Genomic DNA, 21419 nt, shown 5'->3' with positions numbered 1-21419 from the left:
TTAGCAGAAAAAATAATTTATTCTTTAGTAAGACCAACATTATTTTTCATAAACACATTAAAATGGTGGACTGAGGAATCAGCTTGCGTTCATCTTGAAGGTGTGCTGGGCTCTTTACATCAGTCTGATCAGATACCAATCATTCGAATTCTGCAGCAGTGACCTAAACAAGGCATGATTAATAATGCGGAGGTGCTGGTCTGCTCACACCACAGAGCTGGGGCCTCTTCTGTATTCAGAGATACAGGTTTCTGAACATGAGACGATACATCACTGTGATGATGAGCAGCAGCAGACGTGGCACAGAGGACTAGTCTGCAGGTGGCACAGAGGACTAGTCTGCAGGCGGCACACTCAGTGCTTCTACGGAGTTATAATGCTCTCCCAGTCCATAAGCGTGGCGCATATATCTGAAAAGAAAAGATGAAGTTTCCATTATTTTGTCAGTGCTGGATGCTTCTCTAAAATAAAGAAATTTATTAACACTATTAAAGCATAAATCTTTGTGGACTTATCAACCCACTTAACTGACTGGACAATTTGCATGCCAAGCCATAGTTTACATCAGAAGAAGCAAAGAAAGTGGCAAAGGTAGACTTTCCCTTTTGTTACACAGGATTAGTTGGAATCATAGCTGGTCACAATGGTATTAAAGATACTTACACCACAGTTATTTGATTGTCCGTATACTCTTCCCCAATGATTATGGGCAAGACGTCTGCCTGGACGACTTCTATAGGGGTCTGCAGTATGTGCGACAGCGCCCGGAGCTTCAATATGGACACGCAGAAAAATATAGTCATTTACATCATTATAGTAGACGGATATGTAATATTTTCATTAAGATGCATAATGAATACAACTAAACTGGTCCAGATTTATAACAGAGGGGACGTATGTGAGCAAGTTACCTCTGCCATACACCTAGGATAGTGGAGGAAGCTTTGGGCTCCCCACTGTGAAGAGGAGATCAGAGCTTGAGAGGAAAAAGTTGGGCAATAACATTATTAAAGGAAATGGAAGGTTTATGCTATAGTGAGAAGACAGAAAATTTGGGGCTTGTTCAGTTTGTATTGAGCACACAAGTATTTATACCTGTGTGGCATCTTTATCAAAGAACTGGGACATGATTTATTCCTTCCAGGAACCTTACAGTGGACCAGGGGTCAGTAATTATGTGTGTGGAGAAACACGTCATCATTCAGTCATCAGTATAGGTCTCTGGGAAGATATTGGGAGATTAGTTCAAATGTAATCTCCAGACTTCCCAAGACCTTCTTCTCTCCTCCACCTTCGTACATTCCTCACCCAATCACCCGCAAGACTTCTCTCGAGTATCCCCCATCCTCTGGAATTCTGTGCCCCAACACGTCCAACTATTCCCTATATTCGGAACTTTCAAGAACTTGAAAACGCAGCTTACAGCCCGCAAAGTCCTCACAGCCACCTCACCACCAGAGCTGCCGCTTCTCCAACACCAGAGCTGTCGAAACTCCCGATCCTACAATCTCCTTCCCCATTATCCTGTAGACTGTAAGCCCCCAAGGGCAGGGTTCTCCCCCCTCTGTACCAGTCTATCACTATTAGTTTGTTCACAGTAATTTCTATGTGTATTTTCTACGTAACCCCATATCATGTACAGCACCATGGAATCAATGATGTTCTAAAAAATAATAAGGATTCTTTAGTTAGGGCGCTTCCACATTATGTTAATGCTTCCAACTTCACCAGGAAGGAAAGTGGGTATACATGTATACCGAAATAGGGCGGCCTCAATTCATCAAGACCGGTAACCTTCACACTGGTCTTGATGTGATGACGTGTTGGAGTCTGACGCTCCTGATTCATTAAAGGGGTGAACACCTTTTAATGAATCAGGAGAGTCTGACACAAGGTAAAAGTTAAATTTCCAGCATAAGGCACACCTGTGTTCATTTTGTCAAAGATGAGGAAAAATAGAGTGAAAATGCCAAAAGTTGCCAAATATTTACACAACACTATTGCGAAAATATTTTGAACATTTTCACCAGAATTTTGGTGTAATCGCTTTGATGAATCGGGGCCATTATTCAATTCACTATAATGAAGGAAACGGAGTCCAAAAGATAACATTTTGAACTCACTTGTTTTCTACCAGTATCAGTCTTTCTTTGCCGGGATAGATTACCTCATTGTCCTATTCTTGTGGATATTGGATCAGTCATTATACTGGATGTTTGATCAAGAGAAGAAAAAAAAAAAAAAAAAAAAAAAAAAGCTTGAATGGCAAAAGGAATCAAATTTTATTTGTAGTAAAAGTTAATACAGTACATCATAATAAATAACATTACCTATCTATAACAACAAAGGTGCACAGTGCCAGGAGAGCAAAACCACCTGATAACCGCCAGGAAGATAAGAAGCAGTGTCGACTGAAAAGAGAACACTGCGTGCTATATACACATAAAAGGCACAAGTAGGCCAAGAGAAAAGTCAAAAACAGCCTTACCAAGGTCAGAACAGGGGAGCTGTAAAGCACTGTGGGAGAAAGTGGTGGTAAGCAACGCCTCGACGCGTGTTTCACTAGGAAATATTGAGCTTTTTCAAGAGGCTAGTGGGATGCTACATGCAAGGACCTTTAAATACGCCCCCAATGCAGTCACGTGTCTCATCACGTGACGGCAGTGTTTTAGATACTACGGTCGCACCTCCAGCCTCAGTGCTTTAGCAGCGCATGCGCCTGGAGTACTACCATCGAAACCGCAACTCCCGGAACCGAGCAGAGGGCACAAGATAGCTGAGCGCGCACGAGGGCAAGGGAGACGACCAGGACGCCGGCGCACAGCACCAGTAGCTGAAATATACAGTGGGTACGGAAAGTATTCAGACCCCTTTAAATTCTTTACTCTTTGTTTCATTGCAGCCATTTGGTAAAGTCTAAAAAGTTCATTTTTTCTCATTAAGAGTACACTCTGCACCCCATCTTGACTGAAAAAAAGAGAAATGTAGAAATTTTTGCAAATTTATTAAAAAAGAAAAACTGAAATATCACATGGTCATAAGTATTCAGACCCTTTGCTCAGTATTGAGTAGAAGCACCCTTTTGAGCTAGTACAGCCATGAGTCTTCTTGGGAATGATGCAACAAGTTTTTCACACCTGGATTTGGGGATCCTCTGCCATTCTTCCTTGCAGATCCTCTCCAGTTTCGTCAGGTTGGATGGTGAAATTTGGTGGACAGCCATTTTCAGGTCTCTCCAGAGATGCTCAATTGGATTTAGGTCAGGGCTCTGGCTGGGCCAGTCAAGAATGGTCACAGAGTTGTTCTGAAGCCACTCCTTTGTTATTTTAGCTGTGTGCTTAGGGTCATTGTCTTGTTGGAAGGCTTAACCCTCGGCCAGGTCTGAGGTCCAGAGCACTCTGGAAGAGGTTTTCATGCAGGATATCTCTGTACTTGGCCACATTCATGTTTCCTTCAATTACAACCAGTCATCCTGTCCCTGCAGCTGAAAAACACCCCCATAGCATGATGCTGCTACCACCATGTTTCACTGTTGGGATTGTATTGCGCAGGTGATGAGCAGTGCCTGGTATTCTCCACACATAATTCTAAGCGGTATCACCAAAAAGTTCTATCTTCGTCTTATCAGACCAGAGAATCTTATTTCTCATAGTCTGGGAGTCCTTCATGTGTTTTTGAGCAATCTCTATGCGGGCTTTCATATGTCTTGCACTGAGGAGAGGCTTCCGTCGGGCCATTCTGCCATAAATGCCCGACTGGTGGAGGGATGCAGTGATAGTTGACTTTGTGGAACTTTCTCCCATCTCCCTACTGCATCTCTTGAGCTCAGCCACAGTGATATTGGGGTTCTTTACATCTCTCACCAAGGCTCTTCTCCCACGATTGCTCAGTTTGGCTGGACGGCCAGGTCTAGGAAGACTTCTGGTGGTCCCAAACTTCTTCCATTTAAGGATTATGGAGGCCACTGTGCTCTTAGGAACCTTGAGTAATGCAGAAATTCTTTTGTATCCTTGGCCAGATCTGTGCCTTGCCAAAATTCTGTGTCTGAGCTTCTTGGGCAGTTCCTTTAAGCTCATGATTCTCATTTGGTCTGACATGAACTGTGAGCGGTGAGGTCTTATATAGACAGGTGTGTGCCTTTCCAAATTAAGTCCTATCAGTTTAATTAAACACAACTGGACTCCAATGAAGGAGTAGAACCAGCTCAAGGAGGATCACAAGGAAATGGACAGTATGTGACTTAAATATGAGTGTCTGAGCAAAGGGTCTGAATACTTCTGACCATGTGATATTTCAGTTTTTCTTTAATAAATTTGCAAAAATTTCTACATTTGTTTTTTTTCAGTCAAGATGGGGTGCAGAGTGTACTTTAATGAGAAAAAAAAATGAACTTTTTAAAATTTACCAAATGGCTGCAATGAAACAAAGAGTGAAGAATTTAAAGGGGTCTGAATACTTTCTGTACCCACCGTACAAGGGGAAGAGGAAGAAGAGGAATGACATGGATCATCATAAGACAACCAAGGTGAATTAATACCATCAGTAAAACAGATGAATAAAAGGGATGGAAGTATACAGTGGGTACGGAAAGTATTCAGACCCCTTTAAGGATCCTGGCAATCTTGCCATCATTCTACATCTTCGATCTGACGTGTTTTTTATCGTCACATATGGCTTTGCAATGTTTTAGCCACGGATTCTCTGTAGAACAGCTTTTTCAGCAATCGCCGTGCTCCCGCAGTCGGCGTGACGGCCTGGGTCTGTGCGGCGGTGACGGCAGTACTCCAGGCGCATGCGCCGCTAAAGAACTGAGGCCGGAGGTGCGGCCGTAGTATCTAAAACACTGAGGTCAAGTGATGAAACACGTGACTGCATTGGGGGCGTATTTAAAGGGTCCTTGCATGTAGCATCCCACTAGCTTCTTGAAAAAGCTCAATATTTCCCAGCGAAACGCGCGTCAAGGTGTTGCTTACCACCACTTTCCCCCATAGCACTCAATAGCTCCCCTGTTCTGACCTTGATAAGGCTGTTTTTGACTTTTCTCTTGGCCTACTTGTGCCTTTATGTTTTTATAGCTGCTTCTTATCTTTCAGGCAGTTATCAGGTGGTTTTGCTCTATTGCGCTGTGCACCTTTGTTGTTATAGACAGGTAATGTTATTTACTATGATGTACTGTATTAACTTTTGCTACAAATAAAATTTGATTCATTTTGCCATTCAAGCTCTTTTTTCTCCTCTTGATCATGCTGATTGAGCTGGTACGCATATGCCGGCTCTGGCATTGACCAGACATCCAGCATTTTTTGCTGCATTATGTATTGGGCCTGTCCTCATTTACTATTATACTGGATGTTTGCGGTCGGTGTGACTTACCTCTAACTGTCCTCCCCATGCTGGTGTGTTTGCCACTTCAGTGCAATATTTCTCAAATTCATCTGTTTAAAACACAGGAAAATGTATTTGATGTGAAGGATTGTGCAGCAGATTACAACATCCAATAACAGAAGATTTTCACCATATAGCACCTTATCAATCGTTCAGGTCACATGCAACCGGTACATTGCTGCTAGTGGAGGAAATGCTAAAACTGATGTAAGGCTCTCTCCACATGGGGAAAAATAAATTAATAAAAAACTCCTTAACCCCATTCATTGTGTCGGGTGTCCCCCCACCCCACCCCCCACATATTACGCGTTTTGTGATTGCAAGATAAAAAAAATAAATAAAATGATATATAGATTTTTGAGGCCACGGGGGAGTGGACTTTACAGTGTGCTCACTTGTAGAGTATACTGCAATTGTTTGGTATTGCAGTTTATTTAGCCTTGCAAGTTCCTCCTATTCGAAGTACCAGAACACAGACATGGGGGGCCTTCAATAGGCACCTGGTGAACATATAACTGCTAGGGTGCCAGAGGTAGCTCACTCTCTCAGCCATTTAACTGCTTAGATGCCACAGCTACAACTTAAGGGGTTAAACAGTAGGTATCAGTTACCTCTAATCTCGGCTGTTGGAGCGGGCTGTGTAATTACAGCCATCTTTTGCTGTATATGGAGCAAGCACAGTTCCCAAACCAGTCAATGCATCCCTACTGACTTCTGCAGTCCAAACAGCGGATGTGGTGAAGGGTTTGATTAACTTGTAAAGAAGGGTATTCCTAAGTCTTATATTAGAGGCATATGACACGATATGTTAAATATATAGTAGAAGTGGGTCCCACTAATGGGACTTGCATCTATCTCCCAAATGGGTACCTGACGCGCACCGCTGTTGGTGAAGAGGTGGTCGCAATTTGTATGGGAATTACGACACCTCTCCATTGAAAACACCTTGTTTTTGAGACAGACAGAGCTCCTATTTGGGAGACCCACATCTATGGCATATCCGGTGGATATGTTATAAAGGTGCAAAATGGAAATATTCCTTTATCTTCTATCGTCTCAGAAGAGGACTTACCAGACAAACTACATTTTAATAGGCAAATCCAAGTTTGCTTAAAGTTATTGAATTTACTAACAAATCGATAAGTAGTATGAATAGACTTTCATCCCCTCTGAAGGTCAGTGGAGGCTGAGATCCCACACATTAGTGATCTTCTTACATGCATCTTTAACAAATAAGATCACAGTGTTCCATGTATTCACCTGCTCCAGTCTCTCACCTTGAGTGTATATTTCCCCTGTGGCAGAATTGGTAAGAAACGGTAGGAAGTCATCGCTGTGGCTCTGCATGTATTCTGCAGTTTGGCGTCGGAGATTTGTCAGAGTAATTATTTTATCGCGTTCCTTCAGCTGGTGTTCGATAGCTCTATACATGCAGTGACCATCAGACGGGATCTGCTTAATCTGCAGCTGCCTCTCAGACAAAATATGGGCGACTTTCTGGCTCTCCAGGTGCCGAGCGCCGCTCAGGTTCTCGATTTCAGCCTCTGCGATACGCTCGTCCCTTTCCTTTTCCAAGGCGGCTTTTTTCTCCTATAATGATTGGAAAATAAGTGTGAACATGATAAAGTGATCACAAGGAATGCTGCGGATATCAGACACTTGTGCAGGTTATGAAGCGACATATCGTAAGAAGCATTTACAAGAAGTATGGGAGAACTATGTCCAGGAAATGTCAATAAGGGCTATAGAAAATACTTTCCACTAAAATATAGTTTATTTATAATATACACACACAATATAATATGTCCATGGCTGCAATATGGAAAGGTCCTCAATATCAGGTAGGTGGGGGGGGGGTACCGACACCACCACCGATCAGCTGTTTTCAGCTCCAGGGGCTGCTAGATGTAAATTGTAAATCTTGCAATCTTGACATCGACCATCAGATTCCTATTTGCTGCACTGAGAAAGTGCAATGAAGTCTTGCACCAGTTGCAAGTGACTGTCACTCATCCGTATTTTTCCTAAAATGCATGTGACTTGCAGCCAAATCACACAATAAAAGCTCATGCAAGGTCTCAAGTGGCAAACATGTTGCACAAGTTATAGAGTAGGCCTAGACTCATTAATATGCTGGACTACTTTCATCTGAGCCCCCTCCTACTGACCACCATTACTAGGGATGTAATGGTTACATTGCTCCAATGACAAAGCTAAAAAGCATTGAAGGCACAGCATTTCTCCATGTCTGATATAGTGATCTAATACTTTTCTTTTAGTCTCTAATCTCACCCTTCTCTTCTGGGCTTTGGACACACGCATCTGCTGACCTGGAACATTGTTTCCAAGATCTAAACCGGTGACTCCATTAGTAATGCTGTCCACCTGAAACGATAGAGCAGGTAACACGTCTGCATGTTCATCCAATAACCCCATATATCATATAAATTAATGACTGTCCTAGCTGCAGACGGAGTCCGTGTGCGCTGTTGGACATCATTTTCGGCCATAAACGCCTAGTTGAGGCGGGCACCAAGATGCAGTAGACAACGTCTTTGTGCCAGTCTCAAGAAGGCGTATATGGACAAAAATTATGCACAACAAAGCACACTGACTCCGTCTGCATCATTATAGTCAATGGCCCAGCCAGCGCACACACCCAAATCCCGTTTTGCAAGGCTTTGGACATGAGGCCTAATGGAGCCACTGAACATAAGGGCAAACGGGATGTGAACAAAGTCATAGTCATCAAGGTTATGTCCGGACACTGATGGCTATATTTCAGTCAGACATGTGACATTGCTCGTCTTGCAGTAATACGTGCGCTAATAACCCTCTAGTATATGATGCTCCTCCATAACAGATGTGACCGGAGGTTTCACGCCTCCTCCCTGCTCACCTCCGCTTCATCTCTTTGCTTTGGAGACAGAACCGCGAGCTCCTGCTTGTGCTTTTCCTCCAGTTCAGACTCCATCTTAGCGATGTCTTCGGTCAGCTGTTTTCTTTTCTTCTTGTCATTCTTAGGCACAGAGTTTTTCATGCTTTGAATTTTGGCTGCAAAAAAAAAAATTAATGCTGAGGCATCAGACCGATATACTAGATGACTTTCTATATCATCCACCGCACTATTAGTGCTGCACAAACTCTAAAGAAGTCCCACGTGCTCAGCTCCAGCACAGAAGCTTTTTCCCCCCTTGGTGTGGTCGATGACGTGCCATATATCCTCGTTACCTCTGCAGACTGTTACCGATCACAGGCATCAATGCTGAGGCCAGTCACTAGTGGCAAGTTATCGCCCCAGGAAAAATAAAGACAGTCGGAGCCGTGAGCCATGAATTTTGGAGAATGAGAACATCCAGTGATATCAATTTCACAACAGCACAATACAGAAATGTAAGAATAGATGTTCCAGGTGTGTCATTTACTTTGTAGTCCTTACTAAAAAATGTCAGCTGTGTTTCAAGGACTTGATGAGGCCACTCCTTTCTTAGGATGGGGGGAGGGTAAAATATTGCATGTTGGATCCAAAAAGATCAGACCTTTATGGCAGATCCTGAAGGTATAGTATAAAAGTTTATGCAGGGAAGACTCCTTTATCCATGTACATATTGTGGTCTACATGTTATCCCAAGAATAGGTCTCCAAAGAGACCTGTCAGAATGGTGTACAGCTGCGTATAAATGTTTGTGAACCCTTCAGAATTTCCAAAAATTTCTGCAAAACTTTGATCTAAAAACCAGGATTTTCACTTAAGTCCTAAAGTTATATCACAAAAACCAAATAAAAAGTCAAAAGACTTTTTTAAAAGGAGGAAAATTATCTAATATCACATCAGAGTTGTAAAAGTATGTGAACCTTTGCATTCAGTTTCTGGTGTGACTTCTTCTGCAGCAATAACGGCATCTAAATGTTTCCATTAGTTGTTAGTTAGTCCTGCACATCGGCTTAGAGGAACTGTGCACATTGCTCCCTACAAAACAGCTTCAACTCTTATGGTGGTGGGTTTTCTCCCATGAACTGCTCACTTCAGGCCCTTCAACGTTCCTACAGGTTTACGGTCAGTACTTAGATTTGGCCATTGCAAACCTTTAACCATTCTTTAGTAGAATGATTTATGCTCTTTAGGTCATGGTCTTGCTGCCTGACCCACGTTCTCTTGAGGTTCAGCTCACGGACAGATGTCCGGACATTTTTCATTAGAATTTACTGGTATAATTCAGAATGCATTATTTGACCAATGATGGCAGCTGTCCTGGCCCAGATGCAGCAAAACCGATCCTAACCTTGACACTACCACAATCTTTCAAACATGATGCGAGTTTTTATCCTTTCTTTCTCATTTCAGGAAAAAAAAAAAAAGCTATATGTTGGTCTCCTCCATCCACAGAACATTGTTCACATAGCCTTTTTGTTTATTCAAGGAATCTTGAGTAAAAAATAGACAGGCAGCAATAGAGAGAAGTGGCTTTCTCTTTGCAATCCTGCCATGTACACCATGGTTATGCAGGATACTCCTGATTATGGACTCATGAAAATTAGGTAATGTGAGAGAGACCTTTAGTTGCTTTGAGGTTACCATGGGTTCCTTTGTGACCACTCAGACCATTACATGCCTTGCTCTTGTGTGATCTTGGCTGGTTGACCACTCCTGGGGAGGTAATGTTCTTGATTTGCCTCCATATATACACCATGCCCCCAATTCATCATTTGGTTTTTTGCTTTAGAAAATTACTTTCCTTTGTGTTGTGTTATTAGTTGCTGTTTTTTCATCAAAACGGTGCACGTGATTCATGAATTTGGGGCAAAAAAACCCAAAACAAACAAAACCTTTTTTTGCCGTCTTAAACTGCTTTTGTGACTTGTGGGGCCAAAAATTGCATCAAAAGTTGGCGCACTCAAAAATACACCAGGGGGGGACTGAAGTGATGTTGCGCCACATTCTGTGACTTTTTTTTTTTTTTAAAGTCGCATTTTATCAAGCAAAAAAAAAACAACGCAAAGGCAATAATGAATCGCAGTGGAGTCTAAACTCTTTTAGAGATTGTTTGCCACTCACTGAGGACGGATGCACCTAGCTTTAGACTTTTGCTTGATTTTGCTTACTTTTATGACTTATGTGAAAATCTGATGTGGTTTTAAGTCAAAAGTAAACAGAAATATGGAAAATTCCTAAAGGGAACCTGTCATGTAAAATAACGGTATAAACCTATAAATATGTGGTTAATCTGCAAGTTAATAGTGTTCTAACACAGTGCAGCGCCTGCACTGAGAGCCCCACTGCCAGGAGGAAATCAACTTTACTCCACCCGGCAGTCTTGTTCTTTCAGTCATAGGGGCGGTTACTACACGGCCGCAGCATGACACCTGCTACACGGCCGCAGCATGACACCTGCTACACGGCCGCAGCATGACACCTGCTACACGGCCGCAGTATCATACTATATGGCAGCATGACATTTACTATATGGCCGCAGTATCATACTATATGGCAGCATGACACTTACTATATGGCCGCAGTATCATACTATATGGCAGCATGACACTTACTATATGGCCGCAGTATCATACTATATGGCAGCATGACATTTACTATATGGCCGCAGTATCATACTATATGGCAGCATGACACTTACTATATGGCCGCAGTATCATACTATATGGCAGCATGACACTTACTATATGGCCGCAGTATCATACTATATGGCAGCATGACACTTACTATATGGCCGCAGTATCATACTATATGGCAGCATGACACTTACTATATGGCCGCAGTATCATACTATATGGCAGCATGACATTTACTATATGGCCGCAGTATCATACTATATGGCAGCATGACACTTACTATATGGCCGCAGTATCATACTATATGGCAGCATGACATTTACTATATGGCCGCAGTATCATACTATATGGCAGTATGACACTTACTATATGGCCGCAGTATCATACTATATGGCAGCATGACACTTACTATATGGCCGCAGTATCATACTATATGGCAGCATGACACTTACTATATGGCCGCAGTATCATACTATATGGCAGCATGACACTTACTATATGGCCGCAGTATCATACTATATGGCCGCAGTATCATACTATATGGCAGCATGACACTTACTATATGGCCGCAGTATCATACTATATGGCCGCAGTATCATACTATATGGCAGCATGACATTTACTATATGGCCGCAGTATCATACTATATGGCAGCATGACACTTACTATATGGCCGCAGTATCATACTATATGGCCGCAGTATCATACTATATGGCAGCATGACATTTACTATATGGCCGCAGTATCATACTATATGGCAGCATGACATTTACTATATGGCCGCAGTATCATACTATATGGCAGCATGACACTTACTATATGGCCGCAGTATCATACTATATGGCAGCATGACACTTACTATATGGCCGCAGTATCATACTATATGGCAGTATGACACTATACGGCCACAGCATGTCACCTCTGAGCGCATACAGTCATACACACGGCGCATTACATTCCAGCCATGCTTCTCACCCTGCAGCTCCTTCTTCTCCTTGCGGTGCTGTCTGACCCGCGCTGCCTCCTCCGAGCCGCCGTCCTCCTCCTCCATGCTGCCGGCTCACCGTCACCTTCCGCACATCCCTGTACTGACGAGATTTACAGGCATGACGTCACCAAGCGGCTGTCACTTCCCCTCAACACGACAGCCAATCGGCGTTCGAAGCCGAAATCATTCTTACTATTGGGCAAACGTCAAGCGAACGCTCTCACTCCCTTTCACACGTGACCTGGAATCACTATTGGTGACGGCGCTGAGAAGGTAATGTCCTGTGTAAGGTGAACTACCGGCGGCCATTTTTGTTGATGGCATATAATGCTGGCAGAGGTAAAAAATAAGTAACTAATCACACGTATCTGTGTACTGCAGTGTAATACACAAGTGAGGGAGTTTTATTAACTGCACCTTCGCCTTGATAAATATGTTTGGGCCTCATCTGGGGGTATCAGGATGTCACACCTGGTAAAATATATCTAAATATTGTAGAAAAATTGCTGCTGCTACAATGCAGGTTTTGCCGAATGTCACTGTTGTCTCACAAACTAAGGTGATATGACAATGCTCGGCCGTCCATCCAATGTTCACCAGTCGTCCATCCAATGTTCACCAGACGTTCCACATTATGATGCCAGCACACAGTATGATGCCCCTCACTGTCCCCCACACACCTTCACAGCAGCGCAGCAATATTTATTTTACGTTAAGCCATCTTCCTAACCTTGCCATGTCCTTTATATGCGCCCAAACAGAAATTTTGTTCCATGTGAAGCCCATTAGTGTTGGTGTTTCTACAAAGAATGATACCTCTTTCATTACCCCACAGTGTCCCTCACTCACGATATGATGTCAACAGTGGCCCCTTCATAGTATAATGGCCAAGAGTACTGAGTCACTTCTCACGGCCAAGCCGTGAGTCAGGTAAGTCAAGGAGTCCAAGGTCAAGACCCAGGAGCGTAGGTCATAAACAGAGAGGTGAGACAAAGTTGTGGTAAGGTCACAGTCCGGGGTTAAAATTCCAAGGTCAGAGTGGTAAAGACAAAGTGGGTAATACAAACAGGTAGTCAAAAGACAAATCCAAGGTCAGGCAACAATAGATCTGAATGTCTCAGTTCAGAGCACAGAGAAAATACACCACTGAGCTGAAAGCTGCGACTGGCAGAAGTCTGGGACTCACAGCTTAGCTAAATAGCTGGGTAGTCACTAAGAACAGGGAACACCTGAAGGAAGCTCAGCACCACCCAGTGTCGGCTGTCTATGAAAATACCGACAGCTCAGCACGTCCCTGCACTAGGTTAGACGACTGAGCTGTCACTCAACAAACTGACAGCTCAGCATGACACATTCCCTCCACACAGTATGATGCCCCCACAGTACATTCCCTCCACACAGTATAATTCACACATAGTTCATTCCCCTACACAGTATGATGCTGCCACTGCGACCCACAGAGAGCAATGCCCCCCACATAGCATGATACTCTCCACACAGTTTGATGCACCCACAGTCCTCCTCACACAGTGTGAAATCCACCATGGCCCCCCTATAGTATGACGTCCCAATTATTCCCCCCTACACAGAATGATTCTCCCCATAGTACATTCTATCTCCACACAGTATGATGCCTCAACAGTACATACCCCACTCATAGTATGATGTCCCCACAGTATATCCCCCCAAGAGTAAATTCCCCTTCAAAGTATAATGCTCCCACAGCTCACCCACACAATGTTATATCCCCGGAGTCCAACCCATACAGCTTGAAGCTTCTACAGACATCCTCCACAGAGTATAATATCTCCAGAGTCCAACCTACACAGTATTATGCTCCCACAGTTCTCCCCCTCACACAGTGTGATGCCCGTCACAGTTCCCACACACAGTACAATCCCGGCTCACAGTGAGATACTCTCCACAGTTCAACATACATGATATGACGTCCCTACAGTCCATACAATATAATGCTCCCATAGCCCCCCACACTATAATGTCCCCACATTCTCCTCACACATTATGATGCCCACTGTCCCCCCTACAGATTATAATACCCCCACTGCACCCTTATTCACTATTATGCCCCCAATAATCACCCCCACAGTATGAGACCCACACCAGTACACCACACAGAATGATGCCCCCAAAGTCCTCCACACACAGTATGATGCACTCATAGTATTATGATGCCCCCCACTGTCATCAACACACAGTGATACACCCCGCAGTTACCCCCACACAATATGATGCCTCCCACCACATCCCTCCACAATATGATGCCTCATGCAGTATAATCTGCCCCTCCACATAGTATGATGCCCCCCAAACAGTTTGATGCCCTCCACTATTCCCAACACACAGTGTGATAGCTCACCGAATGTCCCCCACATATTATGATGCCTCTACAGTCTCAACACTCAGTTTCAAGTACCCACAGTGGCCCCGACACAAGCCTTTCACTTGCCTGTGTGTCCCCTCACATCCATGCTCCTCTGCTGCCCAGGAACCTGTTCTGAGAATGTTGCTTGATCTGAAGGTCCTTCAATCTCTACCCAGACAGAATGGTGGAGCAGAGATTTGGTAGCTCCATGTTCCACCATTATATTCAAACGTATCTGTGTCCTGGGGAAAGTTGGTGCAATATTGACATGTTGAAACCATAATTATAAAATATTCAGTCTAAAATACCACCCTGAAAAATAAAAGGACACATAAATTGCCAAACCTAGCCAATGGCCTAGTTCAGGTTTCTGTGCCTTGGTGTCTACAAAATTTAGAACTATTGGAGCAACTTAAAACACTGTTGTTCCTCAAAACCTCATCAATCCTTGTTTCAGCGTCTTCCGACAAAGATCAGACAGCAAGTTTTTACCTGTCAAGGTCCAGGTGCAGTTTATTCATTGGTATCCACGTCTTCAGCTCCCAATAGATATAATATATGGCCAATGTATTGTGCCCCTTCTACATTACAACTACCGGAGTTTTCACGACATCCATTCTAAATGCATTGGCGTTACTATGGAGTTGGTTCTCCGTTTTGCTGTTATAGCAGCTCCCACTCTTCCTTCTTCTGGGAAGACTTTCTACAAGATTCTGGAGGTGTTGTGAGAATTTTCACCCCATTCATCCAGAAGAGCATTTGTGAGGTCAGACACTCATGTTTTATTAGGGAGATTGGATTGTAATTTCCATTATAGTTTATTCTAAAGGTGTTGGATGGGTTGAGGTCAGGGCTCTGTGCAGCAGCCTTTATTGATCTTGTGCACTTGGGCGCAGTCATGGGGAACAGAAAAAGACCTTCCCCAAACTGTTCCCACAAAGCTGGAAGCTACAATTGTCCAAAATATCTTGTTCAGCTGAAGAATTAAGAACTAAGGGGCAGAGGCCGACCCCTGAAAAACACCCCCTTAGTATTATCTCCCCTCCATTAAACAATGCAGTCAGGTGGGTAACGTTCTCCTGGCATTCACCAAACCCAGATTTGTCCATCATATGCCACATAGAGAAGCTTAATTCATGGCTCCACAATCCAGAGTCCAGCTGATGCTTTACATCACTCCTTCCGACACTTTGCATTGTGCTTGGTGATGTAAGGCTTGTATGCAGCTGCTCGCCCATGGAAAACCATGCCATGAAGCTCCCAGAGCACAGTTTTAGTGCTTCTGTGAATATCAGAGGAAATTTGGATTCTGCAGTTATTGAATCATCAACTTTCATGAAACCCAACTCTCTTTCTATGGTCAGTCACCGAGAGAGAGATTGATATTTTCCAGCTCGAAGTTTGGGTCCCTATTGATTTTAATGGGGTGCATGTTCGAGTTCGGATACAGTTCTGGTACCCGAATCAAACTTTGGATTAAAGCTCATCCCTAGTTAAAATGTATTATAAAAATATTTTATAAAATCTGCACCAAAAATGCATCAAAAAGGGGAGAACGCAGAAAAAAACTGCAGTGAGAACACAAAAATCATAGCCGATTGTTACAGTGCATTTTGGTGCAGAATAAACGCGGTGGAAAAAATGCAGCATTTCTGCATGTGGGAACACGGCCTTATGGTTCCAATACTCTTGTTTATATAATATATATTCATTTCTTATCACTGTAATTAGATAAGACTATAGAATAAAGCTAACATGTCATTTATACCACATGGTGTACATAATAATAATAATAATAATAAAAAAGCATAGTGGAGGAATTTCCATCCACCCCCACGAATAAAAAACTAATAACAATTGTTTGGATTCATTATTTGTACTCCAGAATAAATCTGTTAAAAATGAAACTTCACTTGGCAAAGACAAACCCTGATATTGATGTTTTTAAAAATGCAGAGATGAAGAAACATAAAAGAAACTAGGTAGAGGTGTTCTGAGGTTAATACTCAACATGTAAGGAAAATAATTGTATGGGACTTACGGGTTATCACAAACAGATGGAAGACGGTTCTTGCTTGTATTTTCACTTTTGTGACAGAATTCCTCCCAGACTTCTCCATTGCACAACTATGATATTAGCACAGCCATGACGAGCAGGGATCCTTTATACTGATCCAAGAATCTTCACCAGTAGGTTCCCCATCCCCCGGTCTATTCAGTGGATTTATGGGAACCTTTACCTATGGAATTATTGGTACAGCTATATCGGCCCTTGTCCACAAATAAAAATGATTATTTTTTCATAGAGATCTGATGTTCCAATCATGAGAAATCTAGTGTAGAAGCCATACGTAAATCAGCCTGGAAGTACATTGAGGGTGTGTTAACACACTTGGAAGACACATACCACACCCCCAGTGCACTCAAAACCTGATTTACATATGGAACATAGGATATATATATATATATATTTTTTAAGTATTTTTATTAGGGGACAAGTGTCTAGACCACTACTTCCATATGTAAAAATGTGCTGACAGGTTCCCTTTAACAAATTTTACACATTAATCTTGTATCTACCGGCCACAATCTGAATTAAAGGAAATCTGTCAGTAAGCCTATGTGCATACGGTGTTTCTTGGACGCCGGCGCAGCTGCCGAGTTTTCCCAGGCGAAGCCTTTTCAGGAAAAAGCCAGAGGTTTTTACTCTGTTTAATGAAGTGTAGAGAGCAGGCGGCTTCCTGGGAGGATGAACATGTCACTTGTTTTAACTGCTTCACAGTTTCCGAACCCCAAAGCGGTTAGAAGAAATGACATAGGGCAGAACGTGCGCACAGCAGTGTTGTTTTGACATTGCTGTGCATTATGTTCATTTCATGAGATGCCCTTGTGGTGCAGACTCTGGGCGGACTCTGCCTGGAATACATGATGTTTGCACACTCAGGCTGTGTGCCCACGTAGCATTTTTCAAGCGTATATGCTGCGGAATTTCCGCAGCGTAAACGCTTGAAAAACGCATGTATATCCGCACCCCATGTTCCCCAATGGGATTCCGCAAGTTCTATGCACATGCTGCGGATTTTTCCGCAGCGTTTATGCCGCGTTCAAAAATCCGCAGCATGTCATTTAATTTTGCGTTTCCGCAAGCGGAATTGCCTTTGTCCAATGCATAAAAAACGCAAGGCAATTCCGCATGTGGAAAACGCGTGATAAACGCGCGAAAAATGCGCGATAAACGCGTGCGGAATTCCGCATGCGTTTTTCCGGGAGAGGACTTGCATTTATGCAGCAGAAATTTTCTGCTGCATAAATGCAACGTGGGCACATAGCCATAGCCTTAGAATTTCCCAGGGAAACCAAAGGTGTTGCAGGATAAGGCAGGGTGAAATATCTCCAAGCATCGGGGGGTGAAGAAAGGCATGATGGGAAATATGTCACCCGGTCCTGTCCTGCCCCTTTTTTGTGTAGTGTGTTTTATTGCGTTAGTTTTCTGACGTCAAAGGCCATGTTCACACGTTGCGTTTTTGATGTTTTTTTTAATGCAAATTTTAAGCTGCGTTTTACAGTACAGTACTAGCAAAGGCTATGAGATTTCAGAAATGTGCAGCATGTCACTTCTTTCAATGTTTTTGCAGCGTTTTTTTACACATAGAAAGCTGCGAGTAAGTGCAAAAATGCAGTAAAACATGCTTTTTGTAAGCAGCTTCTTTACTGTCAAAAGAGCAGGTTTTGCCTGCAGAAAAAAAAAAAAAACGCAACGTGTTAACATAGCCAAAAAGGCAAAACATTGGTATTTGTGCAAATGTTTCAGGTGCAAAAACAACTAAAAGAATGCACCACACTAATTGAGAGACGTGCAAAATTTGGTACAGGCTCTGGGTTCGAGACTTGCACATGAAACTCCAGTTTTGATCATTTCTCCCTCCCCCAAAGTGTTTTGGTTTATGACGTTTTTTAATCCAGTGACCTTTTCCTTTTAAAGCACAGAATTATCCAGGTGCGGAATTTTGGAGCGTTTTTTTAGAGCATGTTTTAAAAATGTTACAAAATCAATAAGAATATATATCTTTGTACCGTGTTAGCCAGTAGATAGAAAAATATTTCGATTTGAGAGTTCTCAGTGGTTGATACCTTTTTAATAGCAAAATTAATAAAACATTATAAAACGTGCTTGAAATTACTGCACATTTTTAAAAAAAAAATGCTGAAATGCTCTTTTTCTCCCATTGCCCAGACTGAGTGTGGATGAGGAGTGTGAGGGTGGGAGGTCGTCTCGCCGCCGTCTCCTCCCCTCTTTTCCTTGTGATTGCCAGCCCTGTGACATGCACATCATGAGAAGCAGCCTCCTTCCCTCCCCTCTGCTGGAGCTGCAGCTGCTGCAGTCATGGCTGCTGATGGTATTGATGAACGCTCTCCCCTGATCTCTCCACATTCTGGCAATGTCACCCCTACAGCACCTCCATACAACCAGGAGAGCAACCTGCGGGGTAAGCCCAGGCTTCATCCATACAATGCGATCAGTTTGTCTGTCTCCATGTGTCCTCCAGTTCACACTCACAGGAGGTAGGTGGTACTATAGTGCCTGGCGGAGTGGCTGGATCCTATAGCTCTGGATTCCCACTGCAGAGGTTCAGGCTATTGCAGCTCTGATGCTTTGTTTGCCTGAGATATAAGTATACCCCAAGCCGTACAGTGCTGCCCCCCTATATCGCCAGGGGACACGATCCCTACATCTCATGGAGATGCCCTTTAATCACGGTATACAATGTATCTGCTTCTTGCTACACGTGTGTCACCAGTCGTCTACTCTACAGCCAAGTGGTACCAATCTGCAGAAGGTTAATCCCTGTATCCAGCTTTACCCTGCCAGGCACAAGTCCCAAACTAGCACCGGTAATAAGCCAACAATTAGTCGTATTAGGTCGGCTAATCGTATAGGATGTTGTTTTCCGCTCAAGACTTCATTCTGCACTGATAATAGGATTTTTTTTTTTTTTGAAGTTGCTTCAAACAAAATCCTCAAAACTAAAAGTATATGATGAAATATGTACAAATTTTAAATTTTTGTTATTGGCTTTATGTTGTATAGTTTTATATAAATACGTCTGAAACAAAGGAAGCACATGGGAGGTTGTAACTTTTGTCATGTAGTCCTTGTGGCTGTGAGACACATGGAGTCGTCCCTCTTTTGTCTCGCTGTTTATATGGGGCGGCGCAGGGTAGAGCTTGTTCACACACATTCATCAAATTGTGTAAATATCTGTACACTTTTGTGTGCCTTTCGTGACGTATTTGCCATTGTGCAACATATACATAAAACATCTTGCAACTCTATAAAGCATGAAGAATGTGAGATTAACTTTTTTAAATGGTCTCATATGTTGCCCCTTGTGTATTGTGAGACCTTATCCTATGCCTCGTGACTAGGGCTAAATTCATATCCGTATAGCAGTATGTTCAGAGTTCCATATAGAGGGTATGCCGACACAGCGCCATTTAAATGCCGACACAGCTGCCAAATTTTTCCAGGCAAAGCCTCCTCCGCCGTCGGTCACTTTTCTGATGCCAGTTCGCGGGCGGCTTTGCCATCGTTTTTGTGGAATGGCGTCCATCACATTATACTGTTCAGTATACAGAACAAGCTGCTTCCGAGCAGCAGTTGCCTGGAGAGTGAGCATGTCTCTTTTAACCATTTTAGTGTTTCCAAGGCCTGAAGCTGTTAACAGAACTGACTTAAGACGGAATACATGCACAGCATTGTCGTTTTGACATTGCTGTGCACTATGTTCGTTTTATGGGACGCTTTTACGGCACTTTTTCAGGTTGATTCTGCCTGGAATCCACCTAAAAAAGTCTCTATGTACACAGAGCCAAGGAAATTCTTCAAATCTTAAACTTAACCTTCCTATTCATTTCAGTGACAGAACACGCCTAGAGCACACGGTGCTGTTTGTTTCCATGTGTCGATGCTTGAATAAATGCTCCAAGTTTGACTTCTGAATGGATGAAATCAGATAAAAACATCCCATACACAAAAAAAAGTGTAACAAGAAAAATTTCTAAAAGAAAATGTGTGTATGTGTATATATATATCTATCCTCGATCCTCCTGTACCAGTCGCGAACTTGTAGTATTCAAAATTTACTGTAATTGTTTGCGCTATGTATATCCCTTTCACATGTAAAGCGCCATGGAATAAATGGCGCTATTATAATATATATATTTTTTTATGTGGATATTTCAGCCAGAAAAATCCTTTAAATACCCAAATAGTATATGAAAAGGTTTTTGATATGGATTTTTTTTTTTTTTTTTCATAAGTTAATTTTTTCTTTGTGTGTTGTCAGTGTGTCCATTTTTACCATCCTTATTCTTCTCGTATGACAAAGCTTCTCTTACCCATTTAAAATTTTAAAAACCGACAGCACACGGATGGCAGCCATGTTTGTGTTAGTTTATCAGGCCCATATACTTGTATGGGTGATTTTGATTAATTTGGACTTAGGCCACGGCCCACTCAGTATTTTATCAGTTTTCGTTCAGTATTTTTTCTCGAGTGGGAGCCAAAACCAGTGAGGAACAATCAGAGAAAAGGTATAATAGAAACAAGTCACCAATTCTGCATTTATCACCCACTCCTGAGAAAAAATACTGACCAAATATGGATGGTGGGGCCATGGCCTAAGAATGGACATGTCCCTCAAACAGCACCATGTACTATAATGGGTACGTGTTCTATCTGTGAAAAACATGGATAGAGCATGTACGTGAAAACATGCATTAAAGCATTGGGCTGTGTCCACATGTTGCGTTTTTGCATCTTTTTTTTTTTAAAGGCTGCATTTTACAGTACCTGCAAAAGCAATGCGGTTTCAGAAATCTCCTGCACACGCTTGTTTTTGCTTTTTACTCCCTGACTGATTGGAAATCTGCAGCGTTTTTGAAACCCGCAGCATGTCAGTTCTTTCAGCGTTTTTTTCACCCATAGAAAAATTAATGCAAAAAAAACGTAGTTGCATTTTTTGCATAGTCTTTGGTGAATAAAACTAACATTATTACACGTACTGTACAAAAATCACACAAGTAACTCGCACA

General features: G+C 42.6%; 2 protein-coding genes across 2 annotated transcripts in view; one reads left to right on the top strand and one right to left on the bottom strand.

Moving 5' to 3' along the window:
- OTUD6B (OTU deubiquitinase 6B) lies at window positions 1–12108 on the bottom strand. Its single transcript, XM_073676764.1, has 7 exons — window positions 11929–12108; window positions 8285–8439; window positions 7678–7770; window positions 6663–6975; window positions 5374–5435; window positions 664–770; window positions 1–410 (listed from the first exon to the last, which is right to left on the bottom strand). The coding sequence occupies exons 1-7, from the start codon at window positions 12002–12004 to the stop codon at window positions 335–337; spliced, it is 882 nt and encodes a 293-aa protein (XP_073532865.1). The 5' UTR covers window positions 12005–12108; the 3' UTR covers window positions 1–334.
- Window positions 12109–18603: 6495 nt separating this feature from the next.
- The window catches only part of PIP4P2 (phosphatidylinositol-4,5-bisphosphate 4-phosphatase 2), a 111559-nt gene continuing 108743 nt past the window's right edge, over window positions 18604–21419 (top strand). Inside the window, exon 1 of the mRNA XM_073679572.1 lies at window positions 18604–18811. Coding sequence (XP_073535673.1) covers window positions 18709–18811 — 103 coding nt within the window. The 5' untranslated portion in view covers window positions 18604–18708. The remainder of the gene's footprint in view (window positions 18812–21419) is intronic.

This window comes from Phyllobates terribilis, unplaced genomic scaffold (assembly GCF_046119375.1).
Source record: "Phyllobates terribilis strain yellow unplaced genomic scaffold, ASM4611937v1 Scaffold_4__5_contigs__length_816908805, whole genome shotgun sequence".
Classification (NCBI taxonomy): Eukaryota; Metazoa; Chordata; class Amphibia; order Anura; family Dendrobatidae; genus Phyllobates; species Phyllobates terribilis.
The sequence above is the reverse complement of the archived record's forward strand: the minus strand, read 5'-3'. Positions and strand labels throughout refer to the sequence as shown.